The sequence below is a fragment of the Momordica charantia genome, assembly GCF_013281855.1.
Source record: "Momordica charantia cultivar OHB3-1 chromosome 5 unlocalized genomic scaffold, Mcharantia_2.0 BLBB01000005.1, whole genome shotgun sequence".
Classification (NCBI taxonomy): domain Eukaryota; kingdom Viridiplantae; phylum Streptophyta; class Magnoliopsida; order Cucurbitales; family Cucurbitaceae; genus Momordica; species Momordica charantia.
Genome location: NW_028275163.1, coordinates 4,658,536 through 4,677,780, shown reverse-complemented (window position 1 = coordinate 4,677,780; position 19,245 = coordinate 4,658,536). Strand labels below are relative to the sequence as shown.

At 34.2% G+C, this 19,245-nt stretch overlaps 2 protein-coding genes across 4 annotated transcripts; one reads left to right on the top strand and one right to left on the bottom strand.

Moving 5' to 3' along the window:
• The first annotated feature begins 266 nt into the window (after positions 1-266).
• Positions 267-1,470, top strand: LOC111009505 (E3 ubiquitin-protein ligase). The gene is made up of 5 exons (XM_022282601.2): positions 267-442; positions 538-695; positions 845-891; positions 971-1,072; positions 1,155-1,470. Exons 1-5 carry the CDS (start codon positions 354-356, stop codon positions 1,215-1,217), a joined length of 459 nt encoding a protein of 152 aa, XP_022138293.1. The 5' UTR covers positions 267-353; the 3' UTR covers positions 1,218-1,470.
• A 67-nt stretch (positions 1,471-1,537) lies between these two features.
• ALY3 (DNA binding protein) lies at positions 1,538-15,818 on the bottom strand. 3 transcript variants are annotated; one of them, XM_088123933.1, is made up of 20 exons: positions 15,586-15,814; positions 14,661-14,778; positions 14,042-14,140; positions 13,696-13,758; positions 13,053-13,130; positions 11,817-12,018; positions 11,285-11,550; positions 10,838-11,189; positions 10,045-10,122; positions 9,004-9,221; positions 8,832-8,891; positions 8,021-8,341; positions 7,762-7,940; positions 7,384-7,666; positions 6,779-7,021; positions 3,533-3,694; positions 3,245-3,388; positions 2,978-3,166; positions 2,297-2,593; positions 1,538-1,933 (listed from the first exon to the last, which is right to left on the bottom strand). In XM_088123933.1, the coding sequence occupies exons 2-20, from the start codon at positions 14,763-14,765 to the stop codon at positions 1,769-1,771; spliced, it is 3,504 nt and encodes a 1,167-aa protein (XP_087980059.1). In that variant the 5' UTR covers positions 14,766-14,778; positions 15,586-15,814; the 3' UTR covers positions 1,538-1,768. The 3 variants fall into 3 exon arrangements, with proteins under 3 accessions (XP_087980059.1, XP_022138292.2, XP_087980060.1); XM_022282600.2 differs by having other exon boundaries at positions 11,817-12,006; XM_088123934.1 differs by lacking the exons at positions 1,538-1,933; positions 2,297-2,593; positions 2,978-3,166 and having other exon boundaries at positions 3,247-3,388; positions 3,533-3,771; positions 15,586-15,818.
• Between the last annotated feature and the right edge of the window lie 3,427 nt (positions 15,819-19,245).

Below are 19,245 nucleotides of genomic sequence, written 5' to 3'. Positions count from 1 at the left end.
AATATACTTTCTTTTTACTATAGAAATTAAAATTGTTACAAGTCATAAACTGCATAATAATACTAAAATAGGATTAAATTATTATACCCTAATACTAAAATTTAGAGAACAAATGGTTGCTTCAATGAAAACACAGTGACCGATTTGACCGATTGCGTAATTTTTCTCTTTTATTTTTTTTAAAATATTGATTGAATAGTGGTATTAATTAATATCAAACCCCCCTAGACATCTGTTCGACGCGTCGTTTAGCAGCCGCACCAACAAACCCGACCCGACCCGAGAGAAATGTGCAAAGTTTGAGAAGAAGAGTTGAGATTGTGGAGGAGGAAAAAACAGAGAAGAAGAAAAGAATGGCGATGGAGGATCTGAGCGAAGAAGAGAGGCGCGCCTTACGCGGCAGCAAGTTCGCGCCCCTGCCGCCCTCTCGCTCCCTCTCAAGGTATTTTAACTCTTTCTTCTTCTTCGGTCTCTCTAGGGTTTGGTTTTGTTTTGTTCTGTTCTGTATTAACAATGGAGCTGCGATGGTTTCTAAAGGCTGCCTCACCCTGGTGGCCCTATCAAGACCAACAAGGCTGCGGCTCTTGCCAAGTTTCTCCACAGAAAACTCCACCAAGACCCCCATGGTTTCTCCTCCATCGATCCCAACATTCTCGACCTCGCCGTTCGTAATGCCAAAGCCACTCTTCTTTCCAGTTCGTATTCCTATCCCTATTCCTATTCTGCTGGCTCATTCTGATTCCGATTCCCCCCAGATTTCTGCTATTAACTATTCACTAATCTACTTTAATCAGTGACTAAGGGGTTTTTAAGTTGTGTGTCTCTGTGATGTGTTTATTACCAGGTGGCACTTCAACCATTCGCCATGTGGACACATTTGATGACCCTGAGGTTTGTTGATCAAGATTTCTTCATACTCATTTCTTGTTGCCATTTCATTCTACTAATAATTTAACTACCGATGAAGCAGGGCTCTTTCGACGAAGGGGGTGCCATGAATTCTGACCCTAAAAAGCAAAAGAAGAAAGACAAAAAGAAGAAGAAGAAGAATAATAAGAATAAAAGGCAAAAGGTTGAAAATCCCCTCTCATGGTTTTGTTATAAGCTCTATGATTTTAGTGGGTTTCTTGACAAATCTGTTGTTTGTTCTGCAGATTGTGGAGGACTCCGAGTGTGGCATTGCAAAAAGGCCCAAAGAAAAGAAGTTGAAATTATGAGCCCTTCACAAGATTGGGAATTGGGATAATAACTAGAAAAGGACAGATTCTTGAGCCGTAAAGGGTTCCTGATATTTCGATCAAGCAGAACTATTAGATTCTTGATTTACGACCCTATAACACTTGATTGAATTGATTTCTGTTGTGCAAAAGTGTTGTAGTTTCTGCATCTCATTCTCAGATTGCTACACATTTTTGTTCTCAAAATCTGATGCCTTGAATTCAATTGTTGGCAAGAGATGTCTTTTCCCTATACCTACTTCTATGGCTTAAATGACACTTCTACACACAACTCAGCATTTAAGGGTACAGGAAGCTAATTTTGAAGCAGGTGGAAGATTGAATTTCATTCAATTTCAAACGACAATTTTCTCAAACTATAATGATTTATACATAATTGCAGTCTATGGTACAGTCAACAAAGAAACTGATAGCCAGGGAGATGCACATTTTTTTTAATTCAAAAAGTGAGGCCAAAATATTATATCTAAGATGTATTTACTCACCATTTTCAATTTGTCTTTGAGCACAAGGGAAGAGGATTTCAGCCTCTAGGTTGGTATAAGCGCAAGTATCTGGCTCCTTATTATTCCCATGCATTTCTGAATCTCTGCATATAGTGGAAGGTTCTGAGGGCAACAAGGCTGCAAACTATTCACAGCAGAATCCAGTACCTGAGCAACATCACATGGTGGAAACTGTCGTTCTGTGCATTTCTGCACGTTTTTTACCCAAAAATTAGCATTTGGACATTAAAATCTACCATCATCGTCACCATGCATGAAAGAAAACTAGAGCTAAATCTGGCAAATGTTGATACTAGAGCTTGGCTAAAATATGCATGCTTCACGATACTCAACAAACTATTTGATGCAACAACTTCCACGAAACAAGAAAAACTTGCAACTCCATTGTATTGACAGTACCACTCCCTCTCTCTTAACAGTTGGTGAGGAATAAACAATCCAAACCATCATATTGTCTAATTTATGCAAAACAGAAACAATTTGGTTGATCCTATTGCTGAGAAAGGACTAATAATTGAGATGAGAGAGGCTATGAAATAAAGCGCCCTTTACCTGAATCATGAGTAAAGTAGCTACACAATGTGCAATAAGTTCCGAAGGGACCTCCACTTCGTTCTTGTCAGATGGGCCGTTGGACTTTGGACCGACTACGTGATTAGCAGTTGATGGATTTGATGCACACGCACTGAAATGATTCTGAGATACTGGAGTGGCATTACTTGTATCTGCAGCCGTTAATCTCGCAGTTGGCAAGGCCAAATCATCCACCGAAAGTCTATTACTAACAAAATCAATGGCTTCTTCAATACTCTCCAAATTACTCTCTCCTTTTTTCAGGGTGAGAATTGTCTGAAATGATTGTTGATAGCAAATAAAGTCAGAGGAAGCAGAACATAGGCCAGGGACGCAACATGGTGATTGAAACACCCCCCTTCTAAAAGATTAGAAATTGAACGCATCCAACAAATTGAAGGAATTTTACAATGTGAAGATTTGAAAATACATCCATGATTCTTATATTCTCACTTAACCTTTAAGCAAATCTAAACATCAAAAGGTAATTATGATTCTTTAATAGTCGGTTTGGATTGTGGATTTTATTTACGAGCTAAAACTATAGAATTTAAAACATTGACACAGCACGCAAGATAGAGTATCCATAATTCCTAGAGACCAAATTAAAAAACCAACCAACTGATGTTCAAACTGGGTAGACAATAGTAAGGATTAAACCTGCATAGCTTCATCGATCATTGTCTGAGCCTTTGCTCTCGAACTTCCCACAATTTCAGCCACATGGGAACCAGGCTCTTGAGCATGACAACAAGAGTCGCCTAAGTCATGCACTGGCTTGAGGAACATTAACGGTGAAGTCCCTTGATATGTATTGCGCTGCCTCAAGCAAAACAGAGCAGAGGAAACCTACACATACAGAAAAAAATAAGCAATTTAATCACAAAAATGGGATGAAGCTGAAAATGGATTCATCAAAACTCATGCCTGCTCATTAACTTCATGCAACTGTAATAGCACAGCAGCATATTGCTTCTTAAAGTTCTCTGAATCCTTGAGCAAGTTGTCTCCATTTATTTGGTTTTCTAACACCTCGTCATTCAAGCGCTTCAATTCAGACACTACCACCTCCTAAATTTCAACATATATCAGTTAGGTTCAAAAACATTCAAATTTGATGAAAGGTTAAAGCAAAATAAAATTTCCCTTTCAACCTAGTGTCCACCGGTGAAAGACAAAAAAGGTTGATGATATCAAACTAATATGATGTACTACCTTCTTGTCAAGTGCACGTGACAATTCAGAAAGAGCATGGACATCAGCTTCTTTTGCTTGAATTTGAGCAAGAGCAGAAGGTTGGGAACTTGCCTCCTGTTGAATACTGACAGTCTCAGTGAGCCCAAATTTAGTTTGTAGATGAGAGCACCCAAGGTCAACCTGGCCATGAGCAATTTCTTATCACCAATAACACCTTTATTTTTATTTTGATAACCGGGAATCGAAGCTTTGCTCCCCTATCACCAATAACATTCTTGAAACTAAAAAACAACTCTATAGATGTAGCTACATCAATGCAGGTCAATACTAATGTGTTAACATTAAAAAGTATAAGCATATCAAAGACAAATTCAGTCATAACCCCAGTATTAAGATGGTAGTCTTTGTTTTCTATGAAATAAGTGTATTAGATAGCAGAATGATTGAAGAACAGCTAGGGGGGGTGAGAAATAACTCAAACAATATTTTTAAAAAATAAAATAAAATAAAAAACCCAACTTACATCAATTTTTTTCTAAAAATTGGAATAGTTACAGAAAGCCTTAACCAAAGAGGTCCAAGTAAAAGGAATAAAATAAATAAGGTCGAGGATCTCCCTTTAAAATGGTTATCTTAAAGAACAAAATAAGCGATTAAGAGCTAAAAGAGTAGAACAGCACATTCTCAATGATAATAAACCCAATCCAGAACTGACTGGTGACTGGAAATTCAATTTCTAACTAAATTTTAATGGCTTGTGTTTGAGTCGGTGAGATGATGGAATAACTTTTCCAATTGGAAGGTGAGGCCATACCCTTGGTTCTTCCAAGACATGCAAGAACAACCCGAAGCAACATGCTTATACTCCTCAATATGGTCTCTGCTTAAAGAAGGAAGTTTATAGAGCCTTGTGGTGCTGTCTAATACTAATTATTCGAAGTTTTTAACCTCATGGTTTAAACCTTCTTTTATCTTTTTTATTTTTTTTCCTTTATGATAGTAAACGGAAATTGTATTCATCAAAGGGCCATATACAGAAGGAGGAGAACGAGAAATTCCCAAGAAGCCAAGGGTTGAACCTTCTTTTTTTTTTTTTTTTTGAAGACACAATTGTATTTGTTTTATTTTCTCATGTTTTGTACAAATTCTAAAACGTAGAATATAGAACAGTTCAACGTTTGAACATGACACCTCATCCGTAGTATCTGGTCAACGCAGGATGTTCTTCAACTGGCCTCTATAGATGGATGCTGAACGGAGAGGCAAATTATGACAGACTGGTGTACATGCTTCTACCTGTCCAAAGTAAGGTAAAATCTACTGCCGAACTCCATTTTACGACAGACGAAGCTTTAGTTTATGAAACCGTCGATCACAACATTCCTTTATTAGAGGAACAAGTTACCTTTTGAAAGGAATATAAAACCAAAAAGACAACGGCAGATATTTTACAAAGATTATTGAACAATTCTGAGCATCAGTGGGTTGAACCTTCTTTTTATAAGATATCTAGCTGAGAATGAGGTACAGTGGCAAATTAATTTGGAGATCTGAACAATCATTGCCAGACAACTGGTCAGTATATGATTATGTGGAATTTAAGCAGCCTAGGTCAATCTACTACGTCCTTTAACCAGTTGATTTCTAGAGCTCCTGTCTTACGAGCCTCTGAAAAACAAAATACCTTAAGATGATAAAATTTTGAGCGGTCCCTCGTGAAACTTAACACAAAAGTTAGAGTTCGAAAATAAAATAATCCATAAAGATGTTTGTCTTCCAACTGGTGTGTTCAATGCCATCAAAATCTCGGGTAGTAACATCTTTTCTTCAATTGCAGCTTTACTTCCAAATGCTGGACTGAGCTTTTGAATGAGTTTGGATCAAACTAGTTTCCGTGATTGTATAGTTCTTCTTGGGGGAGGGTTATCTCTACCCTCCGCCCTTAGGCTGTTTCTTCCCATCCCTCTTTCGAGGGTGTTTTTGAATATATTTTCTTGTGTTTCTCATAAAAATAAAAATAAAAATAAAAAACTGTTTGGCTGTCTGCCAATATAAAGCAACTCCTTTATGATAATGTGTTAAGTTACCATTGGACACAAAAGCTTAAGCTAAGTAAGTTAGGGCCTTCCCACTATATTTATAACACTTTCCTTCGTGTATGAGCTTGGATCAACATATAGTCGTGTTCTGAAATGAAATGAAATAAAAAGTAAATAACATCGATGTTCTCTTGATACTATGTTAAATCACCACGAGACCCAAAAAACATAAGCTAGCCAGTTAGGTTTAAATTAATCTTTTCAATATATTCCTAACAATTTGTTCAAAACAAAAGCTAGGGTTCTTCAATTGTTGCAATTAAGGCTATTTTTCCAGCAAGGTTTAGCATGGAAGAGGAATCCTAGTTTTTCAAGGACAGATCTATCAGATGATAGGATACTTGAGAAATATTTTAAGCTTTTGGATAATCTCATTTTTAGGGCTCTTTCTTCTTGGCACAAATTTCACTCTCCGTCACTAAAATCTGGATCCCTTCATACCACTTAGAAGAGCTTTTCTGTCATCTTCTTTAGCATGGTGCTTCGGCTGCTTCTTGGTCTTGGATGTCATTTGCAAGAATACTGAATTCTAAAGAATTCCTCATTAAGCTCTACGTAAAGCTGAATTACCTATGTTTCTGTGAGGTATCTCCTCACCAAGCTCTTTGATTAAATTCCCAAAAGCAAGCCCGAAGGCGATACAGAAAAAACAAGATAATCAACCCACCAATTCGAGAGGGTGGGGAACTCTCCTAAGCTACAATGTAGCAACCAAAAAACACTGAAATCCAGAATGCCCCCCTCCTAACGGCATTCCCTCCCTAAAAAGGACAACACGTCCCACTAACCACCTCCAGCTAGGCTCACAGCTAGGCCTACCTCCCTCTCTCTTGGCCTTTTGGCCTACCATCACTCAATGACCATCTTACCCTTCCCTTTCTCCTTTCTACTATACGTCCTTACTATTGGTGGCATAACAGTTTCATGGGGTTCTATCACAATGACATTCATTTTTTCCACTTCAAAGAATTCATGTAATGAAATCCAATTACTCCACGTCTGACATGTAGAAAAATATAATCTTATCACACAATCTATGCCTAGATTGATAATAATAGGACCTTTGCTACCTAGAAGTATGCCAATGTTATGGCTTGTAGAGAAATAAGCACAAAATAAGTTTCTAATGCATATCATCTAATTCAATAATCAACAGAATACTAACCTTTGCCTGTTTTATTAATTTGTTGATATGATGAGTGGAAGGGGAAATAAACACAGAACCATCAGTGCTTTCAAGTTTCTCGTTACTGGTTGATTTCATATAGTCTTCAATCTTAGCTTCCTTCAGTAAGCCATTGATCTTAACCTCATTGAGGTTCCCAAATATTTTATCAAGAGCCACACCATGCCTTGCCAAATTTGCAGGCATGTTTTCCACTGGATTTAAAGGCATGCACTCAATATCCTGTGATGAATAAGGTGTCAAACCATGCCACTCAAAGATAAACTGCACTAAACATAACTAAAAATAAAACAATCAATAGAAAACACTGTTTTTCTCTGTAGAAAAGCGCAAAAGATCACTCAAGTTAAATAAACTAACATTCGCTCAAGAGGAAGAATATCAATGGTAAGCAAAGTGTTATGCCCATGATGATCCTCATCTAACATTAAGAAATCTATTAGAGCATAAAACAATGGCTCGTAATTCTAAGACGTGGTTTAAACCCTCAGTCCTTTGGGTGGAATCTTGATCTACAGCACCCAATCTATCAAATGAACAAATAAGATTCCATAGAAATAAAGAAATCATGAAAATATAATTACCATGACAAATTCAACCCCTAGTTCAGGCCGGTCAAACTGAACACGGCACCTGCTATAGTCAACAGTAAGTACACCTCCATCATGGATCTCTCTTGTTTTTGGATGAATAGCAATAACACGCTGTCCAACCGATAATGGCCGAGCTAAATCGGTTGGAAGTCCTTCCCTGGTGCCTGCACGCAGTTCAGCATAGTGTTTCCTAACAGATTCCCTATATTGATTTAGCTTCTGTTTCTCTTCCTTCAAGAATTGTGCAGAGAATCTCCGTGGTCTCCCCAGGGAACTGAATCAAGGCAGAACTACAGTATTCAGTCTTCTATAGAAAGTTGTATCACAAAGAGTCAACAGCATACAAATGGACAAATTGAAAGAAAGTACCTTCGAATAACACCCCATTCAACACGTGTCAATCTAGGAATGTGACCTAATCCAACATGATTCAAGTACTCTACAAACTCACATTTAGCAAACCATGGGTAATCAATTGCACTGTAGAACCACTCAAAAATACACCATCTACGCAATTTATACCAAGATAGGCAATTAGAATGCTGCTCCTGCAATTATAAACATACACGGTAAATGATACAGGATCCTGCGTCCAAGAAAATCTATGTCATGACCATAAATATTTAACCTTGAGGTCATGTGATCTATCATCTAATGGCTGAGCAATTATATTAAGTTGATCGATTGAAATATTATCAGCAATCTTTGAATCTCTTTGTGACTTCCGCAGGGCCATCTTCCGCCTGCTCCTTACTTTGGTAGGCAAGATGATTGGGTTAGCTGATGGAACTTGTGTCATGGATAAAGCATATTCACCATCTTCTCTTTTATGGTCAGTACTTGAAGATGAATGATCTGGTGGTTTCGATATTTTACCAGGCTTTGCAGGTCCAGCATTATGAGGGGAGCGTTTAACTTTACCAATAGAACTCTTTGCTTCATCTGCAGCCTAAAAGAAACAAAAAGTATGAAGTTAGGGGGGGAAAACAAAGTATACAGGTGCAAGAGCCAATTCAAACGACATCTTGAACAAGGGCCTTCCTTAGAAACATACAAGATAATAAAAACCTATGAAGTTTTCAAAATTGAGACTTCCTTCTAAGAGTCGGTTGCCTCATCCAAAAGATTACTTTTAAGCGAAGCACTTCCTACATAAAATTCCTTTTTTTATTCAAGCCAATCGGTGAACTTTATTGCAGCCTATTTTGGCAATAGAGTGGAAACATATCTTATCTTTATCCTATCCCTCTACGTACAGCTTGTAAAAATTTATATTTTTATATTAATGAATAGCAATAGGATAGTGAAATTCACTCATTCAGAATGTGAGCTCAATTGAATTTCCTAGTTACAAAATGTCAAAAATAAAGAATTAAGTTGAGTATAAAATAGCACAGGAGGTGGACTCTTCTTAAACAAGGTTGGATTAGAAGCCACACCTTGATTTTTGAAGTGTCACTGACACGAGAATCATTGTTATCTTCATCTTTAGACGATATCTGTGACCACAAATTTTCATATAGTCAAAATTCATACCACAACAGAAAAGTGATTTTAAAGATAGAGCATCAATTTTAAACCCGGAAATTTATGCTTTTAATCTATCCTTACTTTAAATGGAGAAGACTTCTGTTTTCTTTTTCGATTTCCATTATTGGATCCTTGAATTCTCTCTGCTTCAGGAATAGACCCAATATTGTTGCCAAAAGCTTTTCCTGTCTTGGATGTTTTGAACGTAGAGATTTCAGCTCCAGCAGCTGAATGATTCCCTTTCATTTTGGACTTATCCATTACATCAAGCTTTTCTTCTTTAACCTTTGCAGAAGGCTCTAATATGGAGAAACAAAGAGATCATGTTCGTAATCACTGTGATATATTTTCTCCCGTTGTCAATTGGTTGGGGGAGGGGGGAGGAATTGATATCAGGAGTCATTAAACAAATAATTAATTTCAAAGTCACCCAGATTATAATCTCATCAAATTTAGGCTAATTCAATAGCAAAGGTCCATTGATTTTGTAACGAGCTGGGAGAGTTTGGACGTAGAGGATGTGCCAAGAGTTTGTCGATTAGATCAAACATGTGCAGCCATCCTACATATTAGATAGCAATATGCCAAAATATAGAACGATAATACAAGCATAAGATCAGGTCAAGCGTCTTTGATAAAACAAAAATCATGTGAATGCACGTCAAATAACTCAAGTGTCAATCAAGCCCAACAGCCATTTACTTGACATCCTACCCGCTGAAGCCTAGCCCCAGCTTTAATTAAATGAAGACTACAACAGACTTCACCTCTAGCAATACTGACATGTAACACTGATTAACTTCTAATTATTTCTGTCTGGCACTCTATTTACTGAATTTTTATGACTAACAACATGACATCACATTTTTGTCATATGTTGCAAGAATCAATATTATATGCTGCCTTTCTGTAAGACTTCTCCATCAGTATAATTGATATAAATATATAAAAAAAAATAAAAATAAAAAAGGCTAAGGGAAACATGCAAGAGAAATGCATGAAGTGATGCAAAATCGCTGACAACATAGAGAAGAAAAATGTCAAAACAAACAAAACACTTCATTAGATAAGTAGCTTTCACCGACAAGTCTAAAAAGGTTATAATTGAAGAATAATTTTTACCAGTGTCAGCAGTTGTGTCTGGCATCATCAGAGACAAGTCAGCTAAAGTTTGCAGTGCATCAAATGCTGAACATTCATCTGAACAAATAACAACCAAAATATGAAGACACGTACACAGACTTGCTTCATTAGTCATGAGAACGTTATTTAAAATTTAAAAAAAAAAAAAAAAAACATGCATGCATGCATTTGAAAATATAACAATAGCGTCTTAAAGTAAAACCTGACAAATTTGCATTTTTCAAATTAAAAAAAGAAATGGCAGTAATACAACACTTTATCTTTCCTTCCTTCAAATTTTTACACTTCAATAATAATAAATTAATTAATTGTTAAAGAAATAAAGAGAGAGAAGAAGAAGAAGAAAGAGACAGCACCGACAGCAACAAAAAAAACCAAGTGCCTCTAGTGATGTGTGATAAGTACAGTACTTTGTAAATACTCAGAATCTGAATTTGCTATCCTAATCAAACATATAAAAACAAAATATACTGAACACCAAATCAAAATAAAAACTACTACAAAAAATTGAATAAAGAATTTAAGTTCCAGTTAGAATCTCTCGTCCTTTCACAATTCATACAACCATCCCTTACATAAGACAATATGCAACATTGAAGCTGTCGTTAACAAAGGAAGAAAAAAAAAAGACAGAATTTTAGTCAAGAGCAAGAGCTAACATAATAATTCATTGTTCCCAAATAATTAATAAAAGGAGAGAAGTACAAAATACAAAAGAATAGTAGACATTCAGTGCATGACCAACCCAATTCAAATATATTATTCAGCTTACCTCCTCCAAATAGAGCTTTCTTGCTTCTCTTCCTCGGGCCTTTGAAAGAGGATCTCACAGATTTTACATCCAAATCCTCAGTTTCAAGTTTTCCCCTCAAACTGCCTGATTTTTGTCCCTCTTCAGTCCCACTACAGGCCTCCTTAATGTCATCCAAATGGTTGTACATACTTTCTTCAACTTCTGGCTTCTTTCCATAGTACCGTTTACCCTTTCTTTGAATCTCACGAGTGTTCTTTCCCAGGTCATAGTCTGCATTATCAGCTCCATTGCTTCCTAAACTTAATTCGCAACCACCTTCGTCCATTTCATTACATCGAAACTTCGTACTCATCATATCTGATTCACTCCGCTGAATATCAAATTTACTTACAGTCAATCGCTATACATGTTGAAAATAATATTTAAAAAGTAAATGGCGTGTGTCATAAAGCTATGAACAATTACCATCCTGTCATTTCGGGTAGGTGAAAGTACATGACCTTCTATTTTTGGATTTGGTGTTTGTGAAAGTTGAGGAGAACCATCTCGTTGTGAAGCCTCTGTTAAAGCTAAAGCTATCTCATGAGCAACTTCATCATCATTTCGATCATCAACCTTTGCCTTGCTATTATGCCTGAAGGGTGAAAAAAGCTTCTCTCTACTATCTTTATCATATGAATATGTTACAGGAACGCGCGGAGTTCGTTTTCCAACAGCATGAGGTTTAATTCCTAACACCATCCACAGTAACATCAATAACTCAAATCTGAAAACATGATAACAGTTTCTTGTAAATGAATTTTAAAAGTTAAAAAAAATACAGTGTAATGAATAGCAACATATCTAGCTCCAGAAAAGTACTCCAAAAATTACCCATCAGAGTGCCAAAAAATGAAATTAAATACAGCAATTGCCCCCCCACAGCTAAAGGGAAAGGATGACAGATAAGTAAAGAAAACCTTATTCACCTAAGAGAGAAATTTGAGACATGTCCTACCAGAACGCCTCTTTTTCAACAATGACAAGCATCCATAATCTGTTGGAAGTGACTGCAATTGTGAAGCATCTCCAAAATGTGCATCCAATCCTTTAGAGTTGTTATTCCGTGACTTTCCACGCAGTCGCTTTTGAGCCTTTCTTGTTGCTCCTGAATCCTCATTGCTTTCTTGTTCACTTTCACTGCCTCTCTGACAATTCATCTATTAATTTAGACCTCAGAAGGGCCATATAGACAGCCATATGACCTTGACAATAGCCTTACAATACCCCGTAACTTCTATGTAAATTCAACATGCTGATTAGGAATAAAATACACTGAACCAGATATTGCATAAGAAATATGCTACATCAACAATCCTATCTCCATGTTTCATAAATAAGATACTGATAAATACTTTCAAAACCCAATACGGCAAAGGAGCACAAAGTACTTAAGGAAAGATAAGATTCTAGCTTTCATTAATATTTCACAGCACAAACCAGTAGAGGGAGGGTGAAACGCTAAAGTTGCCTCACTAAATTTTGTGAGGTGTTTATTCTGCCATGAGAAAGAGTCCGCATGAAGAACTTTACTTCCTTTTGCACTTTAAGTTTCCACAATTTTTCTTCAAAATTATTTTGGTGTTCGTAGACTTCATATTGTCAAGGTATAATGAAACATGGTGTGGAAAGAAAAGTTTCCAGAACTTCAAAACTCTAGTACCATGATTGAGGCTGGGAAAGAAGCCCTCAACCGTCCTAAGGGAAACCACCCAAAACATCTTCCAATCAATTAAAGCCCTTCTGAGTTAAAGCATTATTCATTTTGTTACGCTTCCAGACTGCATTATACCTTTTCGATTCTTTATTATTTATCAGCCTAAAAAAAGAATTATTTTCAGATCAGCAATAGGGGCTTTCTCAGCTATTAGAGAAGGAAGAATCTGCAAACCAACCAAATGAATACCCCATAACTTGCTGATGCTGATGATTTTATATCATAAAGATCCTATGTGAAGAGCAACCACAATATTCATTTGCACAGACCCACATTTTACTCTTTTCCTGTATGTAGCCTCACATGAAGGATGATAGAACCAGAGACAAATAAGTTTTTATAGGCGACCAAAACTATATATTGACGAACAAATTTTTTAAATATAGCACATAAACAACTCAATTTAGAAAGAAAAAGGAGGGGAAAGAAGAGAAAGATGGGACAGAAAAAGCCCCACAGGTGGAATAAAAATCTTACCAGTACGCTGTAGTGATCCGTCATCATTGCAATTAACCCAACAACCGAAGCAGTGCCCTCTGGAAGTGATAAATAGGCCTGAAATCAGCAGAAATACTTACTACATTTCAAGGAAAAACCACACTAACAAGAAAATGGTCACTGTGTCCACATACCCAAATATTAAGGATCTAAGCTTTTCAATAAATTACACAAGTCAGGTTATTCGAAACCTAGAATTCCAAAAAAAGCAAGGATACGAGGAAAGGTAAGACAATAAATCATAGGACCAATTTAGATTGTGTCAGGAAACTCCAAATAAGCTTCAAAAATCAAAATGACTAAGAATTAAAAAGTTCTTTGATAAGATATAGAAAATTCAATATTAAATGGTAACTCAAAAAATTAACTATTTCATGACCTTTAGTACACTATAATAGAGACCAGACCAGGGAAAACACAAGTAACATATAAAAAATGCAGTGGAGATAACATTAACATTACCTAAGATAATAAGTTGAGTGAAGTAAATGGGATTGTGGATTTTCTGGATACTTAACCAGAAAAGCCATCTGTATGGACTATGGATATAAAATTCATGACAATACAAATGTTTTAGATAAGTAAACAGGGAACTAAGATCATTAGAGAAAAAAGTGTCTACCCTATTCATGGTGAAAAGAGCCTCAACCATTTCCATAGAACGATTCTTTACTGCAGAAGCTACCTGCACAAGTACCAAATAAAAATGTTGCAACCCAAATACAATACCAGTACCTGTTTAAGACTGCAGAATGAAGTGCAACTGCAGTAACAAATTACTGTAGACATGTACCAGAAAACTACAAGTATAAGCTCGTTTTCTAAATTTAAAATATATTTACATATTGCATGATTTTGATAAATGATACTTGAAGATACAGTTCAAGTTTGCTGTGGCAAAGAGATTACTTCACTTGCAGCACTGGAACATTGTCATAGACTCAGTCATTCCATAGATTGGTACTAACCTTCTTCCAATCTTTTCCATATTTACGATATGCTTCATAGAACTGCTCGACCTCATCCTTGCTCCATTGAGGCCCTAACAGGTCAGCAAATTTCCTCTTCTGCAAATAATCGAAAGATGATTACAGGACTACACTGAACCTATTAATGTTCTGTTCCTTTAACAATGATAATTCTATGTGAACACTTATTACTTATTAGTGGTCACATTAACTATCCAAAGCTAAATCTCATATTAAGTACGATGTACTGATTATTAAAATAAAAACTAGAAACCAAAGCCCAACAGAAATAAAAGAAAAATGGATTTTGCATTCATTAACAACAGCACAGTTGATAAATATGCAGATAGTCATGATTTATACATTCAGTTTTTTAGCAGCTAAAAAACTATGACAATAGTCAGACGCTGTGCAGTTTACTTAAAGATAACCTATAATAGGACCAAAATAGCAACTACGCAAGTACTAAATTTTTATTTTTTTTTTATAAGAAACAATTTCAAACACAAGTACTAAATTGAAACAACGAAATATCATACTTTTTCATATAGAAGCAAATGGAAAGTTGACAAACTGAGCAAATCTTAGAAAAGTTATCTTTCACCACAAACACAGATACCTTCTGCTTGCTTTTGCTAGCATCTTCCACATATTTGCTGGAGGAAGCCTCATTAGCCGAAGAAAACCGCTTATTAACACTTCTGGACTTTCTTGACGGGGCCATGAGCTTCAGCAATCTGTAGCGCACATATAAACATGTGATTAAAAGTAACCCTCCATGTCGAGACGAGAGAAGCCAAAAGATAATTACTTGATCCTCCCTAACTCAAATTCAAAACATAAGGCACCACACTTGTTTCTGTTATGACGTTGAGGTTCAGGAGTGGCATGTCCACCATGGACATGTTTTAGCACGCCGATTTAATGTCCATTGAAGTACTAGTCGAACACTTACATTCACCCAATAACCTCTACAGACAAACCATACTTTTAGAGCGAGAAGAGAATAGCGATTCGTGAAAGCACGACTTTAAACGAGAAGGATGAAGTTGCCGATTTCGAAGGGAAAATCAGAAAACGTTTCATTCACTTAATCAACCATACAGAAACTCGAAACGGCACTGCTTAGAGGAAGCAGAGCACTGCTCAGCTTCCCGTAGGTTGAACGAGAGAACTTAAAAGAAAACCGTTACAACTGGAGTAGCGATGAAACATAGTTTCGTCAAAAGTAGCCCAATGCATGTCAGCTGATAACTAACAAAACGAAATGAGATGAATAAATCAATACTTGAATTGCGAGAACACTCCATCAGAAGCCAAAAAAAATTAAGAAAAACAACGAAGATATGAGAAGAATTAGACAGGACCGCATCCGCGAAGTGATCTCAACTCTTGACCGAGATACATAAATGCGACATCAAGAAGAACACGAAACACAAGTCCGGCTCAATTCCCTCGGAAAGCCAAATCCACGCAGAATTGAGGAGAAGAGAAATGGTGGTGGTCAAGAAACAACCCTAGGAGATGCAGAATGAGATTATTACCGATTTTGAAATGGCTGCTCCCCGTCAAAGCGCGTCTAGGTCCTGAGCATGGAGCAAACAGTGCGGACAAATCAAGCACCGACTGAAGTGATTGACAGGCGATTAATGGAAGCAGAAGAAGAAGGTGAAGACGACGAAATCCAGAGAGTCGACAAGGATGAAGACGAAGAAGAAGACGAAGAAGAAGAAGAAGATTCAGAGAACAATGGGATTTGGGGGCATAACCGCGAAACTTTAAAAGTATTATACTGTGCAAAAAAAATTTGGTACCAAATGTAAATTTTTTCTTTTTTATTTTTTTGTTTTTTTGGTTCAACGAGTTAAATATGCCTCGCTTGAGTTGAAAATTGGAAATATCATCTTCACTCTACAAAATCTTTCTTCCAATATTTTTTTTTCAAACAATATTATATTGTGAAAATTCAAATTCAATACCCATAAATTAAAAAAGAAAAAAAAAACATTGGAGCAACAAAATATTATATTTTTTTTTTAAATGTGTGAAGTACTTTTATTTTTGAAAAATATCACGTGCTTATCTATTCGAACTAAGTTTTGATTGACTTTTATTACTAGATGGTGTGATAATAGTTAATGATAAAACATTATTTAAAGTTTATATATGTAGTTAGAAACTTTTAACTACAATGACACAATTAGTAAAATTATAATTTTATTCGTGTAGGGTAAAAGTTGAAACGTGAAATTTCACTACTTCAACTTCCATGGTGATGTTTGATAGTAATGGTAGAATTAGTAATTTTGAAAAAATTAGATTTTAGTATAATTAATTTTCCAAAATCACGATGGAAGTGATATTTTAAAATTCAATTTAGAGTGATTTTAAATTTTCCTAAAATAAATTTTCTAATTTATCAAAATTGAAATGATTTTGCTAATGACAAAAGTTATTTTGACCCTGCCAAAATCACTCCCACTCCCAAACATATCCTAGTAATAAATACAAGAAGTGTTTGTATATGAACTAAAAATATCGCGTTCACGGTTCAACTCCAAGAGATAAAATAGGATTTAAATGTATTATTTTTATTATTGTTGTAACGAGTTTTTGTTGATGATGGTATTGGTCCTCAAGGTTAAAAATACAACATTTTTATTTATAAAATTTTGAAATTTGTTACCAAAAAAAAAAACTCAAAATCATTTGTTGGAATAGATATCCACAACTTTCATATTTTTATGTTAGAATGTGACTATTGATATATATATATATATATATATATATATATATATATATATATATATAAATGTTTAATGAAAACTTTATTTGGTATTTTTTGGAGAAATACATACATTGATTAAAGTACTTTATTTATTTAAAATCATTTGGATGTGTTTGAAAGTACTCCCACAACAAGATTTCTTTAGCAAATTGTTATAATTATAACCACAACAATAATAGTGCTTAAAACCCTTTATAGTGAATTATTTTGATGTTTGATTTGATTTTACATTTTAGAAGTGTCATTGAAATGTTTCTAATTCAATATAATTTTAATGACAAAGCTGGAAATAATGGGACGAGATAGATTGTCATTTAATTTTCTTCATAACTACTCTAACGTGTCAACATCTACATTGCTCAAACATTTCTCTTATCATTGAATTTTTGTTTTGTTAACATGACATAAACTATTTAGCAATATATAGTTGATCTTTAATATATATAATTTTTAATCTCATCCCTATTATCATCACTTTTACTTAAACCTCCAAAATATTTAAATTTAAGCACCGACATGAAACCATCACCGAAATTGAATAAATACATAACACAGCAACATTGAAAAGAAAAAAAAACAAAACAATTTTATGAGCCAATGTTTTTTGTGAATTGAATATCAAATCTACCACAACGTTTTTTTAGTAGAACATATGGGGTAGGAAATCAAATTCACAACCTCTTAATTTGAGATATATAATAATTAACGTTGACAAAGAGAAAGATATTTAACATTCAATGTCTAACTCACAATAATCAATATTTCTAAATATTGAAATATTTTAAAATTCATTATCAACTTAGACTATAATTCAAATGTTCTTTAAAATTCATCATAATAATAAAATAGAAGAGGAACTTGATAAAAAAAAAAAAACTTAAATACTTCAGGAGTAAAAATTGAAATTTCGAATCTACATTTTAGAAAAATAGTGTAAACTTCATGGATTTTCTAAGGCCGCGTCAATTTTGAATTAGAAATATATTTTATAATTTATTAAACACATAATTTTTAAACGAAATCCTTAAATTTACCACATTTATTAAGGATGAAGATTGCAATACTTAAAAGTCCAATTTGACAAAGCAATTTTTTTTAATTGATACTCCTACTAAGTTTATGTGTGAACATTACTTTTCCACAAAAAACTTCTGAATTTTATGTTTTTATTTTTTTTCTAATCTCTTTTATAGGCGTGTTCAAAATTTGGGTTTCTCACGTTATAAACTGAGCCGGCTCAAATTTTGTATTATAGAAGTACTTTCTTTTTTCCATTTATTTTTTAATTTAAATGGCTAAATATTGTACCAATATGATAAATTGTTTTATTTGTTTCACTGGTGGAATATAACTATATTAATCACAATTGATAAATGGATATTGTTAGATTATAATCCTAATAATAATTTATTGAATATATTTTACTTTTTTAATATAATTTTAATTATTCACTTTTATATTCTTCTTTGTTTTTCTCTAATCTCCAGCAAGTTCAAATTGTGGACTTCTCGGAACAGCTTAAATTTTGTAGGAGTAAATATAGTACCAATATAAAAAAATAATTAAATTATTTTATTGTTTTTTATTAGTGAAATATAATATGGACACGGTTAGACTATAGTCTTAATAATATCTTACTATTTTTTATCTAATTTTAATTATTCAGTTTCAATTATATTTTACAACGCTTTTTTTGTTTTGTTTTGTCTTTTATTTTTTTATTTTTTTCTCTAATTCATTCCCCTAGGCAGGCCCAAAATTTGGGCCTTTCACGTTATAAATTGGGCCAATTCAAATTTTTTATAATAGAAGTACTTTTTTTTTCCTTTTATTCCTTCATTTTATATGACAAATATCACACCAATATGAAAAATATTTGAATTGTTTTATTTTTTTTCATTAGTATAATATAACTATATTAATCGCAATCCATAATGGATATTGTTAGACTATAATCTTAATAATATCTCACTGATTAACATAATTTTAATTATTAAGCTTCAATTAATTTTATAAAAAAAATTTAATCTTATTTCTTTGATGGACTACCCACAGGGTCAGTTCAAATATGATAGAAGTATTTTTTCTTTATTCCTTCATTTGAATGGATAAATATCGTATCAATATAAAAATATATTTAAATTGTTTTATTTTTCCATTAATGGAATATAACTATATTAATAGCAACGGATAAATGGATATTGTTAGGTTATATAATTTTCAATTATGTTATATATAATTTTTTTTTCTAATCTAATTCATGGGTTGGCTCAAAATCTGGGCTTCTCACGTTATAAACTGGACAGTTTCAAATTTTGTATAATAAAATAATTTTTTTTCTTTTTTTCTTTTATTCCTTCCTTTGAATGGGTAAATATCGTAACAATATGAAACATATTTAAATTGTTTTACTTTT